Raw genomic sequence first — 23,752 nt, 5'->3', positions numbered from 1 at the left:
GTGTTTCTTTTTCTCCTGTTAATCGGTCTTGTGTCAATTTTATTATTGATCCAACTACAAGAATTCGAGGGGGAAAGTGAAAGTGTTAGTCACTGAGTTGTGTCCGACTCTTTGTGATGCTCTGGACTATAGCCCTCCAGTCTCCTCTGTCCTTGGAATTCTCCAGGCAAGAATACTGGAGTGAGTTGCCATTTCCTACTCCGGGGAATCTTCCCAACAAGAACTCGAAAGAGGGAGTGGTGGAAATTTCCTGCTCCCAGACATTACTTCAGTATATAGATAGGATGCTGGATGGCATCACCAATGCAATGGACATGAACTTGGGCAAACTTCAGGAAATGGTGAGGGACAGTGAGATCTGGCATGCTGCAGTCCATGGGGTCGCAAAGAGTCAGACACGACTGGGCAACTGAACAACAGCAGCAGCATAGATAAGATGGATGTGTGCTCAGTCGTGTCCCACTCTTTGTGACCCCATGGACTGTAACCCAACAGGCTCCTCTGTCCATGGGATTTTCCAGGCAAGAATACTGCAGTGGGTTGCCATTTCCTTCTCCAGGGGATCTTCCAGACCCAGGGCTTGAACCCGCATCTTCTGCACATTTCCTGCATTGCAGACAGATTCTTTACTGCCGAGCCACCACCAGGGAAGCCCAATAGATAAGATGACGTACTCCTTATGTTTAACTGCAAAACAAACCATCCCACATCTTACTGGCTTAAAGCAACAACAGTGTCCTATTTCTCGTGGTGCAGGGGTACCCTGGCAGCTCATCCTCTCTTCCTGCTTGAGCTTGGACTGCATATTTGACAGGAACTGGGGGGTCCAACCATCTCAGTTCAAAGTCCAGCCTTGAGTGGGTTGGCCAAGGGCCAGATCTCCCTCTCATGTGATCTTTATCCTGGGCTTTATCTCAACACAGTGACCTCTGGGTTCCAAGAAAGTGAGGACAGAACCACAGGCTGCTTGAGGCCAACAAACCATAAGCCAGCCCAGATTTCTGGTTGGAGAAAATGACTTGGTCTCCTGATAGGAGCAGTTCTGCCCGAACATGACTGGCAGAAAGCCTTGACTATAGTGTGATTGTTCCACTGTGGTGAGCGGATGAGCTATGTGGCTCCTAGGGGCTCTGTCATCTCAAGGCAGACAGCAACTCCTCCAGCTTACCACCCTTTCAAGGCGCTCTCTGACCCTCCTCTTGTTGCTGCTAGGAAATTGTCATCTGTGCAGATAGCACCTATGGACTGTCTGGGGGTACCAGTCTACTCCCAAGCCATCTGCAAGTTCCTCCAGCTGCACAGTTAACTAGAAAAACAAAGTCAAGAGCTGTAGTGGCCCCTCATTTGCTCCTTACCAGCACGGCCCAGAAATACACATATGGGGAGGTCAGTCACAGATAAATGTGGCATCTTTGTTTGCTAATATGACAGGAGATATTCCATTTCACCCCACCCTTGAAATGGCTGTACAGAAGTGAAACAAACACATCCCCCTGCCTGAGGCTTGCCATTCTAGGGGACATTTGCAAGGATTGAATAGTCTTTTTACTTTGTTTCCTCACCTCCCCACATCTCAGATCCATAAAAGAACCTGGCATCCAGGCCCCCTAAAAATGGCTATTTTGAGGCACTAGCCTGCCATATTCTCAGCCAGCCACCTCCTGAATAAAGTCCCCTCCTTGTCCCAAAAACTCATTTTGGATTTATTGGCCTATTGTGTGGCAGACAGAGAGAGCCTGGACTCTGTAACATATTTAGACCTATTATTGACTGGTCTCTCTAGGATCACTGTATTCTTGTTGCAGTGAAAGAGCAAAGCGCCAACACCACCATCTCTCAGATCCTCTCTCTCAGCCTCCTGAGAGAGGCCTGGAGCAGAGGATGGGCAAGGTGGGCTGGGGACCATGACAGCCATCAGACCCTGTCAGCTAATTCTCTGGACAGGCCACATCTTCTGCAGAAGCAGACGAATCACAGATTTCTCATGCCAGAGCTGGTCTTTATCAGTGGTGTTAAAATAGCTAAAGAAAGAAAGAATGTGAACACTGCCTCCAAGATGGAGTGGGGGAGGGCAGGGACCGAGGCCCGGATTGGGAGCTGAACAGCCTCAGGATAAATTTAGAAAATACAGTGAACAGAGGCCTGGATCCACACTGCCCACCCAGCCAGGCTGGCGAGGCCACTCCGCCCCCAACTCCCACCCTATCCACCTCCACTCCCTCCACCTCCACCCCCTCCATCCAGGCTGAGGCTCTGGCGGCATGGGACCAAGCTGAGGAGATAATTCAAACAAAACTCTTGCCAATCCAGAAAACCTCCCTACCAAAGTCACAAGAAAGAAGGCAGATGTGGTCCTGAACAACCGCTAGGCCCTGTGCTCATCAGAGACTCCAGAGCAGGAAGTAGTTCCTCACCTTTCAAGGCAGCTCAACCCATCCGTCCCCAAGAGAAACAGAGACCAGTCCTGTCACACAGCTCACCACCCACCCACCCCTGGCCCCACTGGGACTGGGTGGGGGTGGGGGGCACCTTTGTTTGCTGACTGCCTTATCTGGAGGAAAAGCAAACTTCTCATCTCTTTACAACCGGAAGTACACTTACAAGCCCGGCCATGGTAGTCAGGCTCCTATGTCCCAGGGGAACTGGGCAAGGAGGGTGTTACTGTCTTCAGAGAGATGTCCCCAGGTCCTTGGGAAACATTTTAGGGTTGTCAGACTGGCGAGAGGCTGATTTAGCTTTTAAACAGATTTACACACAAACACACACAAAAGGAAGGGAAAGAACTTACAGGTTTTCTAAACGAAATGCTCCAAGAAGAGGGAGGAGAAAGGTGTTTACTTTCTTTGCATCAGGGAGTATTAACGTTTTCTCATTTTTAATTTGCAGTTGCCTGTACAGCCATCTCTGCATGCACTCAAAACCCAAGGGACAGAGCAGCACAGCGGGCTGGCCCTGGCTCCAGGCCCTCCTGCGGGTCTCACCAAGGACTCTAGCCTGAGATAGCTGCTCAGTTAGCTCTGAGGAACTGCTCGGAAGAGGAAGGGGAGAGGCCAGTTTATATGTGATTTTTTTTTTTGCTAGAAAATACCTGCAGTCAAGCATACGTCATGGTAACACATGATGCTAGTCACAAAGAACAGACATCTCATGGTAATGATTTTAGGGTTTTTCCATGTATGGGAAGAGATAAGACTCTGGGGTCATTGGAATCCTTCCTGAGATATGCATCTAACTATCTAGGGGCCCGCTTATCCAAAGCACAGAGTGCTTCGTTCTGTTTCCATCCAGATGGTGGGTTACTGCTGTGGGCTGTGAGTTAACCCTTGTAGAACTGGGTGGTGAATGACACTTTTTTTCCTTTGTTCACACATCTATGATTTTTTTTTTTTGGTCTGTTTCAGAGTCTTTCACAACTTTTCCTGTAGAGGATTGAATTATTAAATCATCCCTTACTTCTTTTTAAAAAATATTTATTTGTATTTATTTGGTTGCCCCAGGTCTTAGTTGCAGCATGCTGTATCTTTAGTTGGGGCATCTGGGCTCTAGCTCCCTGACAAGGGATCAAACCCAGGCCCCCTACATTGGGAGCACTGAGTCTTAGCCACTGGATTACCAGGCAAGTCCCCATCCTCCACTTCTTGAAATCAGTTTGATGAAAAAGCAGAACTCATGAGCTAGAATCATAACACCTGCTTGATCTTATTCACCCATCTTCACAGCAAGCATGCTGGGAGGGACAGTTTGCTTGCTCCCTGATGAAGATTCAAGCAGTGCCACGACTTCTGTGATCACAAATAAGTAATAGAGAGCACCATTGATAACTTTATATCTGAAGTCTCAATGTAGGAATTAAACTTGACAAGACCCAGGTAAACATCAAAATTGAACACCTCTCGGGTGAGTTGCGTTTCCTCTTGTTTGCCTTCTGGAGGGACTATGGTCAGGTCCCCTTTCTCCCTCACCTCCTCCCACCTCCCCAGCCTGTAGTGAGGGCGGGGTACTGCATGGGGCTTGGAGGTAGGAAGGAGTCAGGCAAGGAAGGATTTCCTGTGTTCTAGGTCTTGTCCTCCCCTCTGCACCCTCCTGCCCTCTCCTCTCTCCCTCTCTGCTGCTGACACTCTGGAGGTTGCCCTGCTGCCCCTCCTGTTCCCATGATTAGGCTGGGTGCCCCCAGCTCCTGGTTTCTGCAGGTGAGGTAGGGGACGAACATGCACATTTCCCTCCAGAGAAACCCTCTCCTCTCTCCAGCAGCCTCATCTTTTCATCCGGAGGCATGAGGCCAGTTTCAGAGTACTTCCCTTAGCACCTGTGTGTGCTCCAGCCCCTCCGTTGGTATCAGGGCGCCTCGTTTGTGTTTTCACATGGGTCCCTCAGTGCCTTTCACACAGGGCCCAGCACACCACATGCATGTGCAGAGAGGCCCACCTGAGCCTGGGTGCAAAGATGGGGGCTGTGAGGGGGAGAGGGTTCCCAGGAGGGCAGAGTCCCTGGGCCATTGGCAAATGTTTGCTGAGCAGAAAAACCTCATGTGCCTCATTCTGGGCCTAGTGGAGATAGGCATAAAGGCCCCTGTTTCCTCTCCTAGAGGACTGGCCTTGAGTGCCATGCCCACCCTCGCAGGCCTCAGTGTCCTCATCTATAACCTGGGCACATCCGCGTTCATAGGTCACAGGGCAGTGTGGGGTGCATGCAGGGGGCTGGCAAGGGCCAGGCTAGTTGTCACAGCAATCTCTGCATTGGCCCCTCAGCTCACCTCAGCGCCCCCACCCCATCTGCCATAGACAGGCCACCACTGAGATCTAATTCGGAAATAGCATTTATTGAGGTGTCCCCACAGGCCTGGCCCTAAGTCCCAGCCGCTGGCACCTCGGGCTCACTCCTCCTTCTCGTCCCCGTGGGTGATGATGTAGCACAGGGACTTATAGTCGATGTTCCCTGCCAGGTCCATGGGCGTCAGGGCAAACATCTGCTCCACCTGCGGAGGCGCTGGTCAGAGTGATCTGACAGAGGCCTGTGACCTTCACCCTGTCCCTGGGACCATGCACTGCCCCTCAGCTTTTCAGGCGGAGGTTGGGGCAGGAGTGAGGGGTGCGGTGGGTCACAGGGCCCACCCTGCCCACAGAGCCACCCTCCCTCCCGTGTTGCTAAGAAGCAGTTTTTCGGATGCTAAGGTTCACTGCGCTCTCACCCCTGAACCCCTGCACACAGAGCTCACCCAGCCTGCACACCTCCTCTGACTCCACTTCCTTCACCCTCCAGATTCCAACAGAGGCAGCACCTCCTCCAGTAAGCTGGGCTCTAAGCCCACGAGGGCAGTGGGTCACTGAGGCCCCCACCGCCTGGACCCTGTGGGATGGAGCCCTGTGAAGGGGTCCAGGAGGGATGGTTGAAGGACCCCAGAATCCTCACCTCAGCTGGAGAGAACTTGTCTGCCTGGGTCAGGAGAAGCTGCTTGAACCTGAGGGAGTAAGTGGGAGCAGTGGGGAGAGCGTGGTGCAGCTGGCTGCACAGGGAGGGGATGGAGGCTCTCACAGCTCCCCTCAAAAGCAGAGAGGACCCCAAAGGACAGGTGGCCACCCTCACAAGGGGACCCGCCTCCCTTCCTGCTTCTAGCACAGTGCCCCCAGCCACTCACTCCATTGTCCCACTTACTCATCCTTGTTCACCACGCCTTTGCCACTGGGGTCAAAAAGGCGGAAGGCGCTCAGGATGGCTTCTTCGGGGTCTGTCCCTGGGAAGCCAAGGGAGGCAGGTGAGCACCCGCACTGCCAGCTTCCCAGCCCCACCGAGGAGGAGCCCAGGCTGGGGAGGGAGCCTTACAGATCCCAGAGAGGAGGGAGGGTGCCGATACAAAGTGCTCCTTTGGGCTCAGAGACGCTGGGATCGGCTGTCTTTCTGAAATGCCGGGCTTGGCCAGGAGGTTGGGACTGGGGATTTGGGAGTGAAAACGAAGGCATATTTCCCAGCCCTGAGGCTTGGGGTGATCAGTGCTCATGGAATGCAGAGGTGGGCCCCACATCCTCTGGGTGGGCAAGGGCCAGATGGGGTCTGGACAGGTTCTGGGTGGGACTCAGGCCAGGTCCAGGCAGGGTCAGGTGGAGTGCACACTTGCTGCCCAGCCAGGGACTCCAGACCTGCCCCTGGCTCACCATTGAGCTTCTCCCCAAACAGTGTGAGGAAGACAGTGAAGTTGATGGGCCCCTTCCCTTCCTGCAGCATGGCGTCCAGCTCCTCTTCTGGAACATTCACCTTCCCTGTGGGGGTGTTAGACAGACACAGGGCCCTTGAGTCCCTGAGTAGGGCTGGGTTGCCCCTCCCCCATCCTAGCCACCAAGGGTAGAGAACGCTCTCTGGGTGGGGGAAGTGAAGTGGAAGGAAGGTGGTCTGGGGGTGGGTGGGTGGTGTGAGCCAGGACAGGAGTACAGGCCAGGCCAGCCCACAGCTCTGAGCCGGATCCCTGGTGTGAGAGGGGCTGGGCCAGGCAGGAGACGGGTGCCCTCACCAAGCTGGGAGTAGGTCTCTCTAAGGTCCGACTTGCAGATGATGCCGTCACGGTTCTGGTCGATGCAGCTGAAAGCCTGTGAGGTGGAGGGGCCACAGTCTCCAGCGGGAGCAGCCCACACCCCAGGCAAGGCAGGAGGTGAGGGGGTCCTGGGTGGTGGGAGAAGCAAGGACAGGGGCCAAGACCCCTGATCTACAGGGAAGAAGGGATGTATTGGGGGCACGGTCCCCAGATGGGGCCCAGGCTAATGGGAGTGGGGCACTCACTTCCTTGAACTCCTGGATCTGGGCTTGTTCGAACATGGAAAAGACGTTGGAAGAGCCTCGCTGGGCCTGCTTGGTGGCCGCGGCCTTGCCTCGGGTCCCTGCCTTCCTGCTGGCCTGCAACACCACAGGTGAGGATGGGTCCTCCCCCCAGCTCCCCAAAGACTCCCTGCCATGGACAACCCCAGAACATTCCTGGGAGAGCCGGGGCCCAGGGTCCTGCTTCTCTCCCTGGAGACCACCTCTCTGGGCCCAGCACAGGCACAGAAGTACCGGCTCCACGCCCCCAGCCCAGAGGACAGCACCTTGGAGGCTGCCGGCCTGGAGTCCCCCACCTGCCACTCACCATCCTCTCTCTCTGCAGCGGCCTGGTTGCCTCAAGGGGCCCACAGCCCCCTTTATATCTCAGCCTTATCACCTGGAATGCCAAATAAGTACAGAAGGAGAGGATAGGCCCAAACTTGGCAGCCTCTGCTTGAGCTGGGGGGAGACAGGGCCCCTGAGCAGATTCCAGCCACGTTCCCAGCGACCTTCAGGCCCCCGACAAACGTGTGACATGCAGTGTCCGCCCGTCTTGGCACTGTGAATGCACTGCCTCCTGAGAGCAGAGCAGGCTTGCAGCTCTCGCCACTCTAGGGCTAAATGAGGGGCCCCTGATACCCTCACCAGACTGTCCTTCCTGCAGTTCCAGCCCAGGCCACGGGGACAGCTGGGGTGGGGCTGGCCTGAGGCCTCCATTGGGCTTGGGAAGGCAGTCAGAGGCTCTGAGGATGGTCTCTGGCCTGAGACCGGGGCAGGGGGTGTCTTAGGGATTCCCCGAGGTGAGGACATTTGGCCCTGGGCTCTCACCCCTCTGACCAAGGGGCAAAAGGCAGCCCTGAGCTGATGGCTACCCCAACCAGAACTTGCATGTGATGCTGTTGGAGCACGGAGCACTGCCTGGACCCCGAGCATCCCCTGTGATCCCCATGGAAGTGGGTCCCAAGCCCTTTTTGTGGAGCTCCACTATAGAGTGAGGGGTCTGGTCTCCCTCCACCTGTGCCAGAGCAGCAGCCTCTCAGCTCCCTGTGGACCCAGGGCAGCAAGGGGCTGGGGGGCTGGAGACCTGCCAGAGCAGGAAGAGTGGGCAGTTGGCAGCTCTCCTGAAACCAGAACAGGAGGGGGCCCATGGCTGTCCCTTTGCCCACTGAGGCGAGGATGCAGGGAGGCCAGCTAGGAGAGCAGGCTTCTCGTCCATCAGACTCAAGGTCCCTTTTGTGTAACAAGTATCTTGTAACACGACTTTTACTCTCCTGAAATGAAATTCATAGGCTATACCTATAACCTACCTCCACTGAGAATTTTAAACAATCAATACAGGGCCCTGAATCATAACATAAAGGACACCTAGAAAATAATTTATGGTAACATGAGATCCAATACTGCAGGTGAATGCTGGAACATGAGTACCTTAGTACTGATAATGACATCATCAAAGGCTCGCACAGACTTCCAATGCATCATTTATACTTCAGAGAACGAAAAAGATCAGAAGTAATTCCACATGTGGCATACCATAAAATGGGACAGCATCTCGAGGACATAAAAACTTAAAATCACAACTTTGGGTTAAGTACTGAATGAAACAACATAGTCATTCCAGATTTGCTGTTTCTCTCATTGAAAAGTGAGTGTAATACACACTACACATGCATGCTCAGTCACTTCAGTCATGTCAGATTGTGTGATGCTATGGACTGTAGCCCACCAGGCCCCTCTGTCCATGGGATTCTCCAGGCAAGAATACTGCAGTGGGTTGCCATGCCCTCCTCCAGTGGGTCTTCCTGACCCAGGGATTGAACCCACGTCTCCTGCATTGCAGGCAAATTTTTTAAACCACTGAGCCACAGTCGAAGCCCTACTATGTATAAGATAATCAACAAAGACCTACTGTATAGCAAAGGAAACTCTACTCAGGATTCTGTAATAACTGAGAGGGGAAAATAATCCAAAAAAGAATGGATATATGTATATGTATAACTGAACCACTTTGCTGTATACCTAAAACTAACACAACATTGTAAATCAATGATGTGCTAAGTCTCTTTAGTCATGTCCGACTACTCCAACATAAAATAAAAATTAAATTAAAAAAGATAACAACACCCAAAAACCTGAAAAAAAAAAAAAGTGAGTGTATGTTAAAATCTTACAAATACATGTTCATATGTAACTGGGTTTGTGTGTAAGAAGGTCTTAGCCCTGAGGCTTGGCTGATGTGAAATAGGCATTTCTTTCAGAAGCAAACTTGAAAGGATCACAGAAATCATGTGACTTCTTTTTAAAAAAATATTTATTTGGCTGCACTGGGTCTTAACTGCAGCCCACAGGATCTTTAGTTGCAGCATGAAAACTCTTAGTTGTGGCATGTGAGATCTAGTTCCCAGACCAGGGATGGAACCCGGCCCCCTTCATTGGAAGTGCAGGGTCTTAGCCCCTGGACTACCAGGGAAGTCCCCATGTGACTTCTGATAATTCTGTCTCTGACACCTTCCATCACTGTCACAACAGGGACTCCCTGCTGAGACCAATCTGTAGCAGGACCAGTTCCCAGAGATCAGCCCTGTTCCCCTTCTTAGAGTAGCCCCACTCCCTCCAGGATAGTACCTGGAAGCTCTCAGAGACCTCAGAGCTGCCCAGTGATTACAGACAGGTGGAACCACACCCTGAATCCCACAGGCTGGTGGGCAGAGGCCTGGTTAAGTCCAGGACCCCTGACCACACCCCCGCACACCGTCCCATGCCATTCCTGTTCCTTCAGCCTTGTGTGTTACTCTCCATACTCCCTAGCATGGCTCACCAGAGAGGATGGCAAATTTCAAGACACACCTTGGCCTGCAGAGTGTCCATGTTTACAGGATCACGTCTGTATGTGTGCTGTCCCACAGTCTCATACACAGAGGTCAAAGAACAGCAGACAAGGTCATGTTCTAAACTTTTAAAATTTTAATTAAAAAAAAAAACACCCACACAGTTCCAGGTTGGGCATGGATATGCTCGTGTGGTACATGGAAGTCTGCTGAGAAGAAAGAGGCCTAGCTTGTCCCTTGGGGTGTGTGCTGAGTGCTGCTGGGCTTTCTGAGTGCCCAGGGCCATGGGATCCCAGAGATGCTCCCAGGCCTGTCTGTGGGTGGGGGGACTCCTCCTTTACCTGGGCCCCTCTGGGCAGAGGCTTTGGAGACTCTGTCTCCTGCATCTTCTGTGAGAGTCCATCCCAGAACCACAGACCACTCAGGGATGGCAGGATGGGAGGGAAAATGCTGCCATCTCCAGGCCTCGGGGTACATACAGCCTCTACCGTGGAGCTTGTCCCTTCCATTTCCCGGACCTGAGTGATCAGCAGCTCCCCGGGGCCCCTGTGGAATCCAGGTCTAGGTCTGGCCAGGTGATGAGGGTTGCCTCCCCACGCAGGCTGAGCTCATGGGGAAGCCAGGCCATAGTAAGGTCCAGAGGGCACCCCCTTCTCAGAGCCAGGGCTGAGCCAGGCTGAAAGCTTCAGGAGACAAGCAGTGCAGAAATGCAACAAAATCCTGAGTGAATAACTTCCTTCTAGGTCCTTGATTTCAGCAAGAAAGGCGAGGTACTTTGAGGGTTCTCCGTTCCTGTTCATTTCTGCTCCCAACCCAGTCAGGGCCCTAGGGCTATCTCACCAACTGACCCTGAGAGAAGGGGCCTGCCTGGGCCCTCCCCAACCACTCCAGAGGCTTTCCCCCCATCTTCTGGAGGTGACAGCTGGGATGGGAGGCATCCAAGGTCCTCACAAGGAGAAGCCTCTCTATTGGGCCAGGTTGGGGGGACTTGTAAGGAGAGTGTCCCCTGGAGCCCAGGTCCAGTAGCCGGCCACAGCTTCCTTCCTGTCTTGCAGCCTTCTTCTTACTGGCCCAGCATGCAGGCCTTCTTACAGGCCACCGCGGAGATCAAGGCCGCGCCTCGGCCGCTGCCCTCCTCCGACTCAATGAAGGTGATTTCACAGCTGGGCGTCAGCCTGCGCACGATGGCGTGGAACCGCTCCTTGAAGCTGCGTAGAGGGGAAGCTTGGCTGCTGGTACCGCGCTGAATGCACGCCAGGGGATAAAACAAGGGAACCCTCCTCCTGCGTCTGGGGGCCAAGGGACTATGGAGAGTTTAAGAATTCTCGAGACCTCAGAGAGCTTCCCTCTCAGCCTGAGTATCATAGATGGAGACCAACGCCCGGGTTCTACCCTAAGGATGCAAACTCACAGTGGGCAGGCTGGACCAGGGTTGGACCGGCAGAAGGCCGCGCGGGCTCACCTGGGGTGCAGCTTGTACACGGAGCCGTCCACGCCCACGGTGATGCGCATCACGTCCTCGCTGCGGCTCTCGCGCATCCGGTTGATGACGCCAGCCAGCCCCGCGGCGCACATGTGCGCGGCGCGCGTGGACACGCTCTCGCAGGCGCGGCGCACGATGTCACAGTCAGCGGCCGAGGGTCGCAGCCCTAGCGTGCTCAGGATGTTGTAGATCTGCTTGCGGTCACCAGAATCGCTGCGGGGAGGGGATGAGAGGACATTGCGGGAGGGTCTCTTGGTCTGGGACCAGCCAGATCCCCACCGCGGCGGCCTCTGCCCCTTCCCCTGCCCACCTCTCCCAGGCAGAGAGCTTGGGTCTCCGAGTCCCGAGGGGAGCGGGTCTGACTACGCCAGGGACCAGCAGTAATTTGGTCATTACTCGTCTCTCTAAGCTCAGGGTCTCCGCCCTAAAGTGGACAACTGCCGCGCCTCTGGACTGTTGTGTGGATGAAAAGAGACTAGGTCCACGGCGGGTGGGGGAGCCGCAAAGGGGAGGTGTGGTCTCCGTCGACTGTCCTGAGGGGAGTTCCTCTGGGAGCCGGAAGCCACACCTGCCCCCGGTGCCGCATCCCTGGACTTAGCCGGTCCTGAGCCCCTACGCCCTGCGCCTTGCCCTCTGAGCCCGGCTCCCCGCACACGTCCCAGGACCTCACCGCTACCCTGGGACCCAGATTCAGGTCCCTGCCCCGCCCCCTGCCCCTGAGCTCCGCCCAGGCCCCACCCACACTTGGAGCCCCGCCCCCTCGACTTCGCGTTATGGGTCCAGGAACCTTTGGGAGCACACCGCCGCCAGTACCCCACCCCTATCCCCTAAGCGCCCCGCGCACCTCTCCACCTGAGACACGAAGCGTGTCTCGAAGGCGCCGCGCGTGCGCAGCTGCTCCGAGGCCTCTCCGTGGAAGAGCAGATTCTCGTCCACAAGCTTCAGCAGCACAAGCCGCACCAGCTCGCCCATGTACTTGCCACCAATGAGCTTCTCGTACCTGGGCAGAGGAGGACAGCCGGGTCATTCCCCACAAGGAGGTCCCCACGAGCAGATGGAGATCGGCCACTGCCCCATCACAGCCAAGAGGAGGCCAGGTGGGACGCTGTGACACTGGGTTCAAGCCCATTCCAGCATTAATCCACCTGGGCTTTTGGGGCCTTGGGACAATGCTCCATGGTGGGCCTACAGGTCAGTCCCTCTAAGACCTTCCTCCTGAAGGACTCTGAGCTGAGCCCACTTCGATCTCCCTGCATGTATGTGATAGGAGCTCTTCTCATCACCCAGAGACAGTTGGGGAAGCTCAGGCTCAGAGGGGCTAGTGGCCAGCCTGGAGCAGGCCTCTGCACACTTGCTAGGGCTCCTAGGGTCCCTGTGCTCCTAGAATCCACCGAGTTGGGACATCAGCCCTAGAGTCTGTGGGGCTCCAGTGTTTTCCTCTTTCATTGAATACTACCGACCTCCCTGAGGTTTAGGAGAGCCAGAGAAGAAGCTCAGGTGCCTGGTGCAGGGTAGGCAATTGATAAAGGAAAGCTCTGACAAGCTCTGTGAACCGGCAACATCCTCCAGATTACTCTGATTCATTCTGGTAACTTGTTCAGAGCTGTGCTTTGGGGATCTCTTGATTAAGCCCAGTCAGCGTTGCTGGGGCTTCTCAGTCTTCCTATGCCAGCGGTCACCTGCTGGAACAAGGGAGGTCCCCGCTCATCTGTCCATAGGCCCTCTTTTTAAAGACTAATCTTGGCATCTCTCACTATTTACAGTTCACAGAGGGGCACACACGTCTGAGCTGAAGAGAGGAGCCAGCTTATGAAGAGATTGGCAGTTTGCTTTTCCCCAGAAGTGTTTAAAAACAAGCCCATTATCTGCAGGCTGGCCCCATCTGCCGCATGGTCGGGGGAGGGGTGATCCTTACAGCTGCTGCCCAGGGTTCAGGGAGTTCTCGTCCACCACGCGGTCGTACTCCAGCAGGAACTCGTCCAGCTCGCCTGAGTCCCCAAAGGCGCCCCACTCGGTGTTGACACACATGCGGCCCTCATCCCCTTCCACCAGCTCCACGTTCTGCATCTCCTCCATGTAGCAAGCGTTGCAGCCTGTGCCTATGGGAAGTGGCATCGTTGGATCCCACCTGGGATGCCAGCTGTCCTGGGTGCATCGCCCCTGCAGGAAGCCCTGTGTGTCTTCCCAGCTTCTTTGAGCCCTCCACCCTCACCACTCCCTCCATCCCCCTGCAGCAAAGGAAAACGAGCTCTCCCAGGATCTGGAAGGTCTGGGTTTGCTGTGTGACCTCAGGTAGATAAGCCCACCTGCCTGGGTGGTTCTTCTTCCCCCAAAGAGGTTGGTAACACCTACTTCCCCTGTTACCTGGAGTTGAGAGAAGTGAGGGAAAGAATATATGTTAAAGTGCTTTGCCTATTACAGATGGGTGTGGAATGGTATGATTTTGTCTTGTCTGTGCATCCCTCTGTTTTCTGGCACTTTCTAAACATTTATTTGAACTTCTCTGTCTCAGCTTCTGTTCTTTTTTGAGCGGGGCCACCCAGAGGTCAGGCTTCCCAGGTGGCTCAGTGGTAAAGAATCCATCTGCCAATGCAGGAGATGCAGGAAGTGTGGGTCCAGTTCCTGGGTTGGGAGGATCCCTTGGAAGAGGAAATGGCAACCCACTCCAGTATTTTTGCCTGGAGAATTCCATGGACAGAGGCGCCTGGCAGGCTACGGTCCATAGCGTCGCAAAGAGTTGGACACAACTAAGCGGGTGAGCACGCACGCACACACCCAGTGGTGACTGAGGCAGCGTATTGGCCCTTGTGAGCAGCACACAGGTCACTGCAGGTGGGCCTGGCCATGGAATTTATACTCTGCAGGGTCCCATACAAAGTGAAAACATGGAGTCCTTTGTTCATAAATTGAGCTTCAAAATAGTGACAGCGGAGCATCAGTCTGAACATGACTGCACACCCCTCAAGCTGTGAGGGACAGCCACTCAGTCATGCCAACCTCTTACCAGCAGTGGAGCTGCCTGGGATCCAGGCCCAGTGATGCTGGGCCTTCCAAGATTTTGTGGGGAAAAAAATACAGAAATCCAGACTTTGACGTGATTCCTCCCAATTTTTAGGTCTTGGTAATTATCATAAACATGTGTTTAACCGCAGAGCAAAGACACCAAGACTGTTGCAGGGCGAATGTGATCACTGTCCACACTACCATCTCTGCTCCAGAGGCGAGCCTGAGGCCATCGGCCACAGAGCCCAGGTGGAGGTGTGCTGGGGAACTGACCCAGGCAGTTCTCTCTCCTCTCAGGGACGAGAGAGCCAGGGCCCCTGGGGCTTCTGTTTAGGGGTGAACTTAACTTTCAGCTGGAAGGTGAGGGTGGAAGGAAGAAAAGTGAGAAACTAGAGGAGAGGCAGAGTCGACCAGGCCGCCCCTTAGGCCATGTTCATACAGTTGCAGAGAGATGGTAAGAACATGAATACTGAACCCCTCAGGGCTGACTCTGAAGGGGCCGTAGAAGCAAACAAACTTAACGCTGCCTTTCTGGGTAACCAGGGCCCAGAGAGTCCAGGGAAATACCCACACGCCTGTGTATTCAAGCATTACAGTAAACACTGTAAAGGCCTCGGGAACTTCTGGGAAAGGCCCACGGTTGGTGGGAAGGGCCCACTGGGGCCCACATTGTCCCCTTTCCTGGTACCTGCCTTCATTTCTGGCAGAGCGGCCGGCTGCCCTGGGGTGCGGTAAGACTGTCCAGGAAGGGATGACGCCACTCAGGTTTATCCTCTTCCACTTGGACAAATCTGTCCAGGTTGGTCCATTTACCAGATGAGGTGATTTAATTAAATCCTGATGGGCCAGGTGGACATGCATGCAGCTGGTGTGCCATCTGAGGCAGTGACTTGCGAGTGTTGAAATGCTTGCTACCAATAAATAGCACGTGCATTCGGGACACCCATGCTGCTCACAAGACCACCCTGGGCTCTAGCACCTTGGGTGGCCGTGACTGGTGCAAAGGCCCTGTGTAGCCTGCTGTAGATGAGAAGCCTCAGCTCTGTCTTTGGGTGGCTGGGGCCCTTGGGTCAGACAGGGCATGCATCCTTACCCACAATCATGCCAACCTCACACCGGCGGTCTTCATAGTAGCAGGAGATCATTGTGGCCACAGTGTCATTCACCATCGCCACCACGTCCATCTCAAAGTCCTGCCAAGAGGTGGAGAGACAGTGGTGACAGGGCTGGATGGGGGTGGGGGTCTCAGCTTAGCGTGCTCCGAGCCATTCTAGCCAAGCACAGGAGGCAGAGACCCCTTCCTGAGGGGACACCCAGCAGGCCCTCGCTAGCATCCTGGCCTAAGGTGGGGGGAGGAGCGTCCAGGGCAGTCACAGGGGCAGGTGCAGGTGCCACTTACACCTCTCCGTTTGATGGCATCTCGCAGGAGCCCCACAATGTTGTTGCCTTCTGCTCCCGAGGCCTTGAAGCCCTTGGTCCAGTTGAGAAGGATGCCCTGTGGGGAGAGGAGGGTCTCAGTGACTGGGGATGCTGGGGGTAGGTGTGAAGGTATGGGAGCTAACTTGGACCACAGGGATGTCCACCCGCTTTGTTTATTTATTTTAAATTTTTGGCCACACGGCTCAGCATGTGAGTTCTTAGTTCCCCGACCAGAGATCATCGGAAGCATGGGATCTTAGCCACTGGACCGCCAGGGAAGTACAATGTGTACCCGCTTTAAAGCTGAGGAAACTGAGGCTCAAAGCAGCCATATAACTTTGGAAAGTGTTGGAGACAATTCTCTATATCTCAAATTTCTGCAGAGCTAGGTTCCAGCCAATTTAAGGATGCCTGTATAGTTAAGCCTAGAGTCATTATCCCTGAGTAAGGAGGAGGTCCGGAGGGGAGCAGCCGACGTAAGATCAGGGCTCCTCTCCTGTGTGCAGCTCCTGTGTGTGAAGGTCCCATCCGGCCCCCAATGTCCAGTGGGGACTGGGGATTGGAAAACCAACATAGGATGTTGCTCCCACAGCTGCTTCTGCCAGGAGTACCGACTTTGGCTTTCTCTCTGACCCAGAGGTCTCATGTGTTATGTATAATTGTGTATATGTATGTATGTATAATTCACACGTGCATATATTTGTATAATTAATGTGTGTAGATGAGTATGTATCATTTACCTGTGGATGTGTATAAATATATATGATCACATGCATATACGCATGTAGGTATGATTGACATGTGTAAATATGCAGGTGTAATTTACACGTGTATATGTATATATACTCGATGTGTATAATTTACATGTATATATGAACGTATAATTGACATGTGTAGATATATACAAATATATAACTGACCTGTGTGTGTATATATGTATGTATAATATATTTATGTATAAAAATATGCATGTATAACTTATGTGTTTATATGTGTATAATCAGCATGAGTGCATACACATGTAATTTAACCACATGCAGTGCATGCATGTATAATTTATACGCACACATGTGATTCACATGCATAACTTGTGCACATATATACACATAATTTACATGTGTCTATGTGTGTGTATAATTTATATATGTGTGTGTATGTGTGGAGGCATGTATAACTGGTAGGCTAACTTACCTGCCAGAAGGCAGGGTAAAGCTGCAGCCTTGGGACATTGCCACCTCCCCAACAGAAAGTACAGCATAGTGATGACACGCTGGTGTGTTGGAGCCTGGCTGTCTGAGTTTGAACCCCAGTGCTGCCACTTCCCACTGTGGGCAAGTTGCTATGCCTCCGTTTCCTACTCTGTAATGGGGGTGTTACGCATACCTTATAGGGTTGCGAGGAGGCTTGAGGCAAATAGTAAGAGTCAGCTAACATTATGATTCTTTCCCAGAATCTCACAGGAGGTGAGTGACGGAGCTTGTTTGAATCCAAGGCTCTTTCCCAATGTGGGGTGCTGCATTTGAAAGCAGCCTAGGGCAGAGTTCATGGGCCCTTTTCTCTGGGGTGCCTGTCCACCCATCCATCCACCTCCACCCCTGCCCACCTCACACCTAGCCCTACCTTGTCGATGTCTTCATGCCTCACAGGAAAGGAGAAGGTGAAGCCCAAGGGCAGCTTCTTATGCTTCATCTGATGCTTATCCAGGAAGTCAGAGATGCACTCAGAGATGTAGTCAAAGAGCTGGAAGACAACACCAAGGTGGCCATCAGCTGCAGAGGGCAAGCCTGGTGCCAGGATGCTTCTCAGCCCTTGCTGAACCATAGGCCCCTGGAAAGCATGGCCTCTGGACCTGCCTTCAGTTCCCTGTTTCTTATCACCACTGCTTGTCGGGACTCAAGCAAGCCCTGGGCACGACCCCCATGCCAGAGTCCCACTGACAGCAGTCCTCAGGACAGACAATGCCAGGACGATGGGCCTGGTCCCCAGCCCAGCTGTGCTCTGCCAGTCTGGCCCTCCCTGCTGGACCCAGCAGCATCCAGCCTCAGACTTTGGACAGAGGTGTATCCCTGGCTATAACTATGGTTTCTAGCTTCAACACTCAAAGTGTTCTTTGCTGCCTCCAAGTGTCCTGGCTGCCCAACCCCTGGACCTGCGAGGACTGGCCACCACCCCACTCACATAGGCCTGTCCACAGAGCTGGGCATTACTGAGTGCCTGCTGATCGATTAAGCTCCCCAGTGGGTTCCAGGCCCAGGGAGGCAACGACACTATCCTGCTTCCTTGATGCACGCCCAGTCCTGCAGCATTCCAGGGTATGGCAAGGACGAGGCTGCCATGGCCTGTCCCTCAAGGAAATTGGCTCTTAAAACCCTGTGCCTCAAGGAAATTGGCTCTGGCTCCAAGCACCTCCCCTAGGGCTCATTCTACTTCTGTGGTCCTTCTTGAGTCCTCCCCGTGGGCAGATATTATCATTGCAGTCATGCCCCCTGGCATCTGTGTTGGTGGAGGGTGAGGGAAAGCCACTTGGGGAGGAAGTAGAATGTATGCATGGACTGTGAGCCTGTTGGACCAGAGTGTTCTCTTGACTGCCCTACCATGTTTCTGATCCTTCTGGGAAACTGGGCAGTGGTGCGACTTGCTGGGTCCATGCCCCATGGCCATCCACCTAGGCCTCTCAGCTGCTTCCCCTTCCTGTAGCAGGGCCCCCTGAAGTTGGGCCCACAGCCACCTGACCTTGATGAACAGGTAGGCCCTAACACCAGGACTAGCCAAGCTCCAAGATCCTGGATGGTCTTGACCCTGGTCCCTGCACTACCCCCCGCCCCAGCCCCTTGTTCCCTAGCCCAGGGTGCTCACCATCTCAGCAGTTCCCGTCATGGCATCCTCGGGGATGGAGTACATCTGGTGCTTGGTCTTCACACTCCACTGTCCTGCCTCGCCTTCTCCCACCTTCACCAGCATCACCCGGAAGTTGGTGCCACCCAGGTCCAGGGAGAGGAAGTCCCCAACTTCTGCAGCCACAGACAGAAGTACATCAGTCTCACGGGCACTGCCTGGCAGGACCCCTGAGACTGGAGAAGAGGAGGTAAAGGCATGGGTGGGGGCACCGGAGGGGCCCCTGGTACCAGACCCCAGAGTAAACTGTGCAAAGGGTCAAAGGTGAACTGGGTAAGTCAGCAGGGATTCCTTGCCTTGGACTGAAGTCCCCCCAAGCCCAGAGCCCACCCGAAGATCTAGGAAAATGGTCCAGACTCAGGATTGGGCTGAGAGTCCCCCAAATGACTATAGGAAACCATTTTTCTCCTTGTGAAATGAAAAAAGCCAGTTTCTCTGAGGTCAGAATGAGCCTGAAGGCCCCAGGGCTGGGCCAATGGAGCCGAGAGTAAGAACAGGCTAGTGTCTGGGGCCCAGCACGCTGGGGCTGCTAGGGACAATCAGGGCTGTTAAGAAGGGCCTAGGGCACTTCTCCCTGCTGGAGCCAGGGGACAGATGCCTCTGGTTGAGGACCCGCTGGCTCCCTGTCCTGCGCCACGGTACCTGAGCCCTCTGGAGTGGAGCGCACGTAGGTGGGCAGCATCTTCACACTGGCCTCCTCGTGGGTCTCCAGCCTCAGGCCTCGGTCCATCTCCTTCTGCATTCGCCTCATCACCTTCTTCAAGTCCTCCTCCTGCAGCTGGAACTCTGCCAGGATCTGTTCCGCCTGCACAGGGAGGGGGATGGAAAGCAGTTGGGTGGGAGAGGAGCTGTGCAGAGTTGGGGAGAGGGGACCTGCAGAATGGGTGTTTCTCACCCACACTGAGGGTCTCCTTTTGCCCCCTCACCCTGAGTCCAGGATGACACCAGTTGGAAAATTAAGACAGTGGCGTTCCAACACCCCGTCTAAATAAATGCAGCCTGGGGGCGAGGGGCAGAGGGCAGATGAAGCACCTGCTTTGTACCCCTGATCCAGGTCAGGGGAAGAGGGAGGTTCTAACCAGGAGAGTGGGTGAGACACAGGCTAGAGGAGTCTGTATGGAGGGCGATGGGCAGCTGGCATTATTGTCTAAAAGATCCAATCATTCTACCTCTACGAGTTTATGCTAAGGGAGTAAATGAGCCAGTGGTGCAAATTTTCATTAAGTGTTAGTCAAGGCACCAGTTAGAGGTGACACCAGTTAGTTAGAGGTGTCTGTTGGACTAAAGCATGGTGTCCACAGCCTGGAAGTTGCTGAGGCCATTAGAGGGAGGAAGGGTCCGTATATATAAAAGATAGATTCAATGTCACCATTCCTATGAGCATGGACAGCCTGGGCAAGGGTCTCCTCCCACACCCCTTCGTGGTGGCACGAGGTTGGGTGTAAACACAGTACCCATGCCCATGAATCCCCAGAAAGCAGAGACCCTGCTCTGACCTTACATGTGGACAGTGGTATGGCAGCCCTTCCTTCTTTGCACAATAGCATGTATTCATGCAGAAAAGGCAATTTTTATTCCCTGGATATTTGGACCAAAAAAGAAAGGGCAGATACTCAAATAAAAGCCATGGATCCACTCTTCAAAAATCTCAGCCTCTTTTGCTGGCAGTTTTCCTTGTGAGCTCGGGGGTGGAGATGCTCTGAATTCCAATAAGGAGACGACACAGCTATTTGCTCCTTCTTCCTCAGCTTTGATAGCCCACATTTTGCTGGGAGACTGGGAAGCTATCACCTTAAAGGAAGACAGCCCCTCACCAGGCTGAGGCAACATCCCATGACTGGGCTAAGCCAAGCCCCGTTATCCTGTCCTGTTTTAGCTGGTGATTTGGTTTATAGTTGGGCATGTGGTCCAGTTCTGGCCAATGACAGGTGAAGGGAAGCCTGTTTTTAGCAGGAGGAGGGCCCTCTGGGGAAGGTCAGTGCCCTGTCAACTTTGTATACACAACTATATAAGGGTGTGATAACCGGCACTGTAGCAGCTATGCTGAACCATGAGGAGACAAGGCTGAAGAGAAAAGGCTATTAGCATATTATAGATGGCAGTGAAGAGAGGCTAAGTGAGCTGAGCCCTGACATGCTGAGTCAGCCCTGGACCCACACACCTCCCTGTGCCAGTTGTGGAAACAAGCACTCATCACTTAAGGCCATGGTTAGTCAGGTGTTTCATTTCCTAAAGCCCAAAGAATTCTTAATGGATACAGATCCTTACTTAGGAACCAATTCTCTTACCAAGACCCCCTTGCTTAAAACTTAAATCCATGGAAGTTCACACAGGAATGGGGCTGACAAAGTCTACAACAAAGCACAGAGAATCAGACACCAGTGTTTGCTAAGCTATTCTGCAGCTCTGGGCATGGGGTGGGGTGCCCCTTGCCCCAAGGCTCTTCTCACAGGACACAGCTCTGGAGAAGGCCCCATGCTCTGTGAAACCATCCAGGCTGTCCTCAGAGGTCCACGCCTACAGTTTGGACCCCCCTCTCTCTCTCACACACACTTCCAAACATAAAACATGCCAAGAAGGAATAGTAACATTAACATTTGCTAAATCCTTGCAGTGTGCCAGGCGCTAAGCTGAATATACTACACAAGCTGCCTCACATCCCTGGCACAAGGGGAGGTGTTAGCATCTGCTCATCTTCTAGATGGTGTCCACAGGCAGCCAACACACAGCATGGGTCCAGCACCCAAGGCCAGGTACCCAAGGGCTGCCTGGCATCTTTCCCCAAACAGGACTGTGTGACGTCACGGGCTCTTATCAAAAGCAATGCTAATCCTGCAGAGGTCCAGCCCTCAGGCCCTGCTGGGTTTCATCCCCTCTCCTTCCATCATGGCAGCCTGTCCCATAGCTATAAGCCTGAACCCATGAGGGGTTGTGACCCAGTGGCTTCATTCTGTGTCCAGGCCCATGTGGGCACGTGTTTGGAAAGGGGCTGGAAGGTTCCATGGTTGCAGACCAACACTGCAGGCCACAGACTGACATGGGCCTCCAGCTGACCTCCCCTCTGGCCGTGGGGAGCATCCTCCAAGATGGCTACAAAGCCCTTCCTTGAGTATCTGCAGGCACCACACTTAGTCAGCCTGCAACCCTGAGAGGAGGTGCTCCTAACTGCACAGTCCCCTCAGCTCTCAAGGCTGTGTGTCCAAGGGGGTATGGGTGGGGTTCAAATCACAGGGAAGAGGTCTGCCCCACAGACCCCCCTGTGAACATCCCCAGACCCTGCCCAGGGTATCTCCTGCTTAATCCCTGGGACCCAAGCATTTTATTACCCCTACTTCCTTTCCAAAGCCACAAATCTAGACAGCTCAGAGCTGGCATTGAACCCAGGCGCTGGCCCGGGTGGCGCTGAGCCCACCTCCCCTCCCCACCCCACTGGGCTGCCCAGCCCTTCCCAGAGCCCAGGCTGGGTGTCCATGCACTCTGGCTTAAAGGTCTTGTTGAGCAGCCTAGGGACTGTGGGGAGTTGCCTGAGGAACCCCAAGAAGCCACCTGTGCCCCAGGTCACAGACAGAGCCTGTCCCCCACTCTCACCCCACAGCTGCACCCCTTCTTGCTCACCAAGAGGTCACAGGACACAGCATCAAGGCTCACAGCTACACCCGAATACGGTATGTGTGTGGGGGGTCTCCTGCCTGAGCAACTCTACTATGCTCCAGGCAGGGCCACCGCCGCCATCTGATAGTGCCGTGGCCCCCAGGATCCCGGCTTCTAGTGTCCCGGCCCTCTGGCTCTCCTGGGTGCTCCCATCTTGGCTCTCCTGGGATTCTCAAGGCAGGTCTCGGGTTGGCATGTTTGGAACTGCTTCCCCAGGAGTGTGTGGCAGCTGGCCCAGGATCACCCTCTGTGTGTACACACCCATCCAGTGGCTGCAGCTGGACACACATGGGGCTCACACTGCCCTCCAGGGCAATGGATGGGCTCTAAAGCTCACAGGGTGTTCAACATTTGCCTAGGGGTCCCATGCCCTGGCCCTCTGGGGCCCTCCCAGTGCTATGCTGGGATGGGAGGCACTCTCACACCTTCACCTGTCTCATCCATCAAAAGGAAGCCCTGCAGCATGTCCTGCCTTCTTTCTTGAGCCAAGGAAGTAGGGTCCCAAAGTGCCGAGTATGGCATAAAGAGGGCAGTTGTCCTCAACCAAGACCCAGCCCCCATCATCTCTGCCCACCAACTTGGCCCCTCCCACTTTGCTTCCAACCTATACATCCAATGGCTTTATCCAGACCTGTGGCTTTACAGACTATATGCATACTGATAGCTGTGCACTAGGAGGAGAGGTCCCACAGACCGAGAGGCATGGGTAGGGCTGGGGGAATCCACCTGGTCTTGGCATGTCAGTGTGTCTGTTAGTCAAGGAGAGATTGGTGCCAAGTAGCAGTTGGATTTGTGAGGCCAGTGCACAACAGACAGTCTGGCACTGTCAGCCCAGGAGCAAGTCCCCAAGAAGACACTGTCCACGGAGACCCCTCCTAGAGAGGCTGGACAGTGGAGGGATCGGCTGCCGCCTAGCTTCCATGTCTCCTTCCAGGGCGTCCAGCCCCTTCCTCACTTCTGCTGTCCCAGCTGTGGCCCCAGGGACCACTTACCTGGCTTTACAGTGACCCTTACCAGGTTCAAAGCTGTCTGGGCCCGGCTCCCTGTGGCTTCCATCGCCACTTCTCTGAGGGGCCAAGAGGTAGGTTTGGGGGGAGGTGGAGACACTCCTTCCTGCTGAGGCACAGGGCTGGCCTGTAGCCTGGAAGTCAGGGGCCCACCTGTGCAGGTATGGGCCATGGAGCAGAGAGCTGCCCACTCAGGCTGCCCGGGGCTTCTGCAGAGAGCATTCAGCAGGCAGCTGCTAACTGCCACAGGTCAGACAGGGCCAAAAGGGCAAAGGAGGCCTGCGTGGGGTCAGGAATGACAAGGGCTGTGGAGTGGTGCCCCATGCCTTCAGCCCGGGAGTGGAGATTTGTTGTCCAGATCTTCTGGAGAGGGAGCAGAACCAGTCTATGTCCCCTTCAGTCCTTGGGCGTCCAGGGTGGACAGTCTTCACACTGCCTAGGTCAGGAAAGCACATCAAAGATCCAGCAGGCCGGGAGGGGCTGTTGAGGGCCTGACCCTGTGCCGGATGAAGAATCTGAACCTGGTCTTGGTCTTGGACCATGGGGACCCCTGGCCAATTTTCCGCTGAGGTCTACACTGCACCTGGGAGGGGAGAGGCAGGCCGGTGGCGGGGAGGCCTGACCTGAGGACCTGAGCAAGGAAGACTCCTTGTGAAACTGGGGTGCAGAGGATGAGAGAC

General features: G+C 54.3%; 2 protein-coding genes across 2 annotated transcripts in view; both read right to left on the bottom strand.

The window, feature by feature from the left end:
- Positions 1-4,800: 4,800 nt before the first annotated feature.
- On the bottom strand, positions 4,801-6,877 carry MYL7 (myosin light chain 7). Its single transcript, XM_069588193.1, has 6 exons — positions 6,769-6,877; positions 6,503-6,578; positions 6,150-6,254; positions 5,653-5,731; positions 5,410-5,458; positions 4,801-4,975 (listed from the first exon to the last, which is right to left on the bottom strand). The coding sequence occupies exons 1-6, from the start codon at positions 6,802-6,804 to the stop codon at positions 4,874-4,876; spliced, it is 447 nt and encodes a 148-aa protein (XP_069444294.1). The 5' UTR covers positions 6,805-6,877; the 3' UTR covers positions 4,801-4,873.
- Positions 6,878-9,727: 2,850 nt separating this feature from the next.
- GCK (glucokinase) overlaps positions 9,728-23,752 on the bottom strand; it is a 36,087-nt gene continuing 22,062 nt past the window's right edge. The window contains exons 2-10 of the mRNA XM_069588192.1: positions 19,057-19,219; positions 18,376-18,530; positions 17,140-17,259; positions 15,500-15,595; positions 15,194-15,293; positions 13,013-13,196; positions 11,942-12,097; positions 11,077-11,310; positions 9,728-10,822 (exon numbers count right to left, since the gene is read on the bottom strand). Coding sequence (XP_069444293.1) covers positions 10,678-10,822; positions 11,077-11,310; positions 11,942-12,097; positions 13,013-13,196; positions 15,194-15,293; positions 15,500-15,595; positions 17,140-17,259; positions 18,376-18,530; positions 19,057-19,219 — 1,353 coding nt within the window. The 3' untranslated portion in view covers positions 9,728-10,677. The remainder of the gene's footprint in view (positions 10,823-11,076; positions 11,311-11,941; positions 12,098-13,012; positions 13,197-15,193; positions 15,294-15,499; positions 15,596-17,139; positions 17,260-18,375; positions 18,531-19,056; positions 19,220-23,752) is intronic.

The sequence above is a fragment of the Ovis canadensis genome, chromosome 4, assembly GCF_042477335.2.
Source record: "Ovis canadensis isolate MfBH-ARS-UI-01 breed Bighorn chromosome 4, ARS-UI_OviCan_v2, whole genome shotgun sequence".
In the NCBI taxonomy this organism is placed as follows: Eukaryota; Metazoa; Chordata; class Mammalia; order Artiodactyla; family Bovidae; genus Ovis; species Ovis canadensis.
The sequence above is the reverse complement of the archived record's forward strand: the minus strand, read 5'-3'. Positions and strand labels throughout refer to the sequence as shown.

Excerpts from the sequence above, each read along its gene's own strand:
- MYL7 (XM_069588193.1), bottom strand. The coding sequence starts at position 6,804 with ATGTTCGAACAAGCCCAGATCCAGGAGTTCAAGGAA. Across the intron at positions 6,255-6,502 it reads AGAGACCTACTCCCAGCTTG|GGAAGGTGAATGTTCCAGAA; the intron begins GTGAGGGCACCC and ends ACACCCCCACAG. Across the intron at positions 5,459-5,652 it reads GGCGTGGTGAACAAGGATGA|GTTCAAGCAGCTTCTCCTGA; the intron begins GTAAGTGGGACA and ends TTACTCCCTCAG.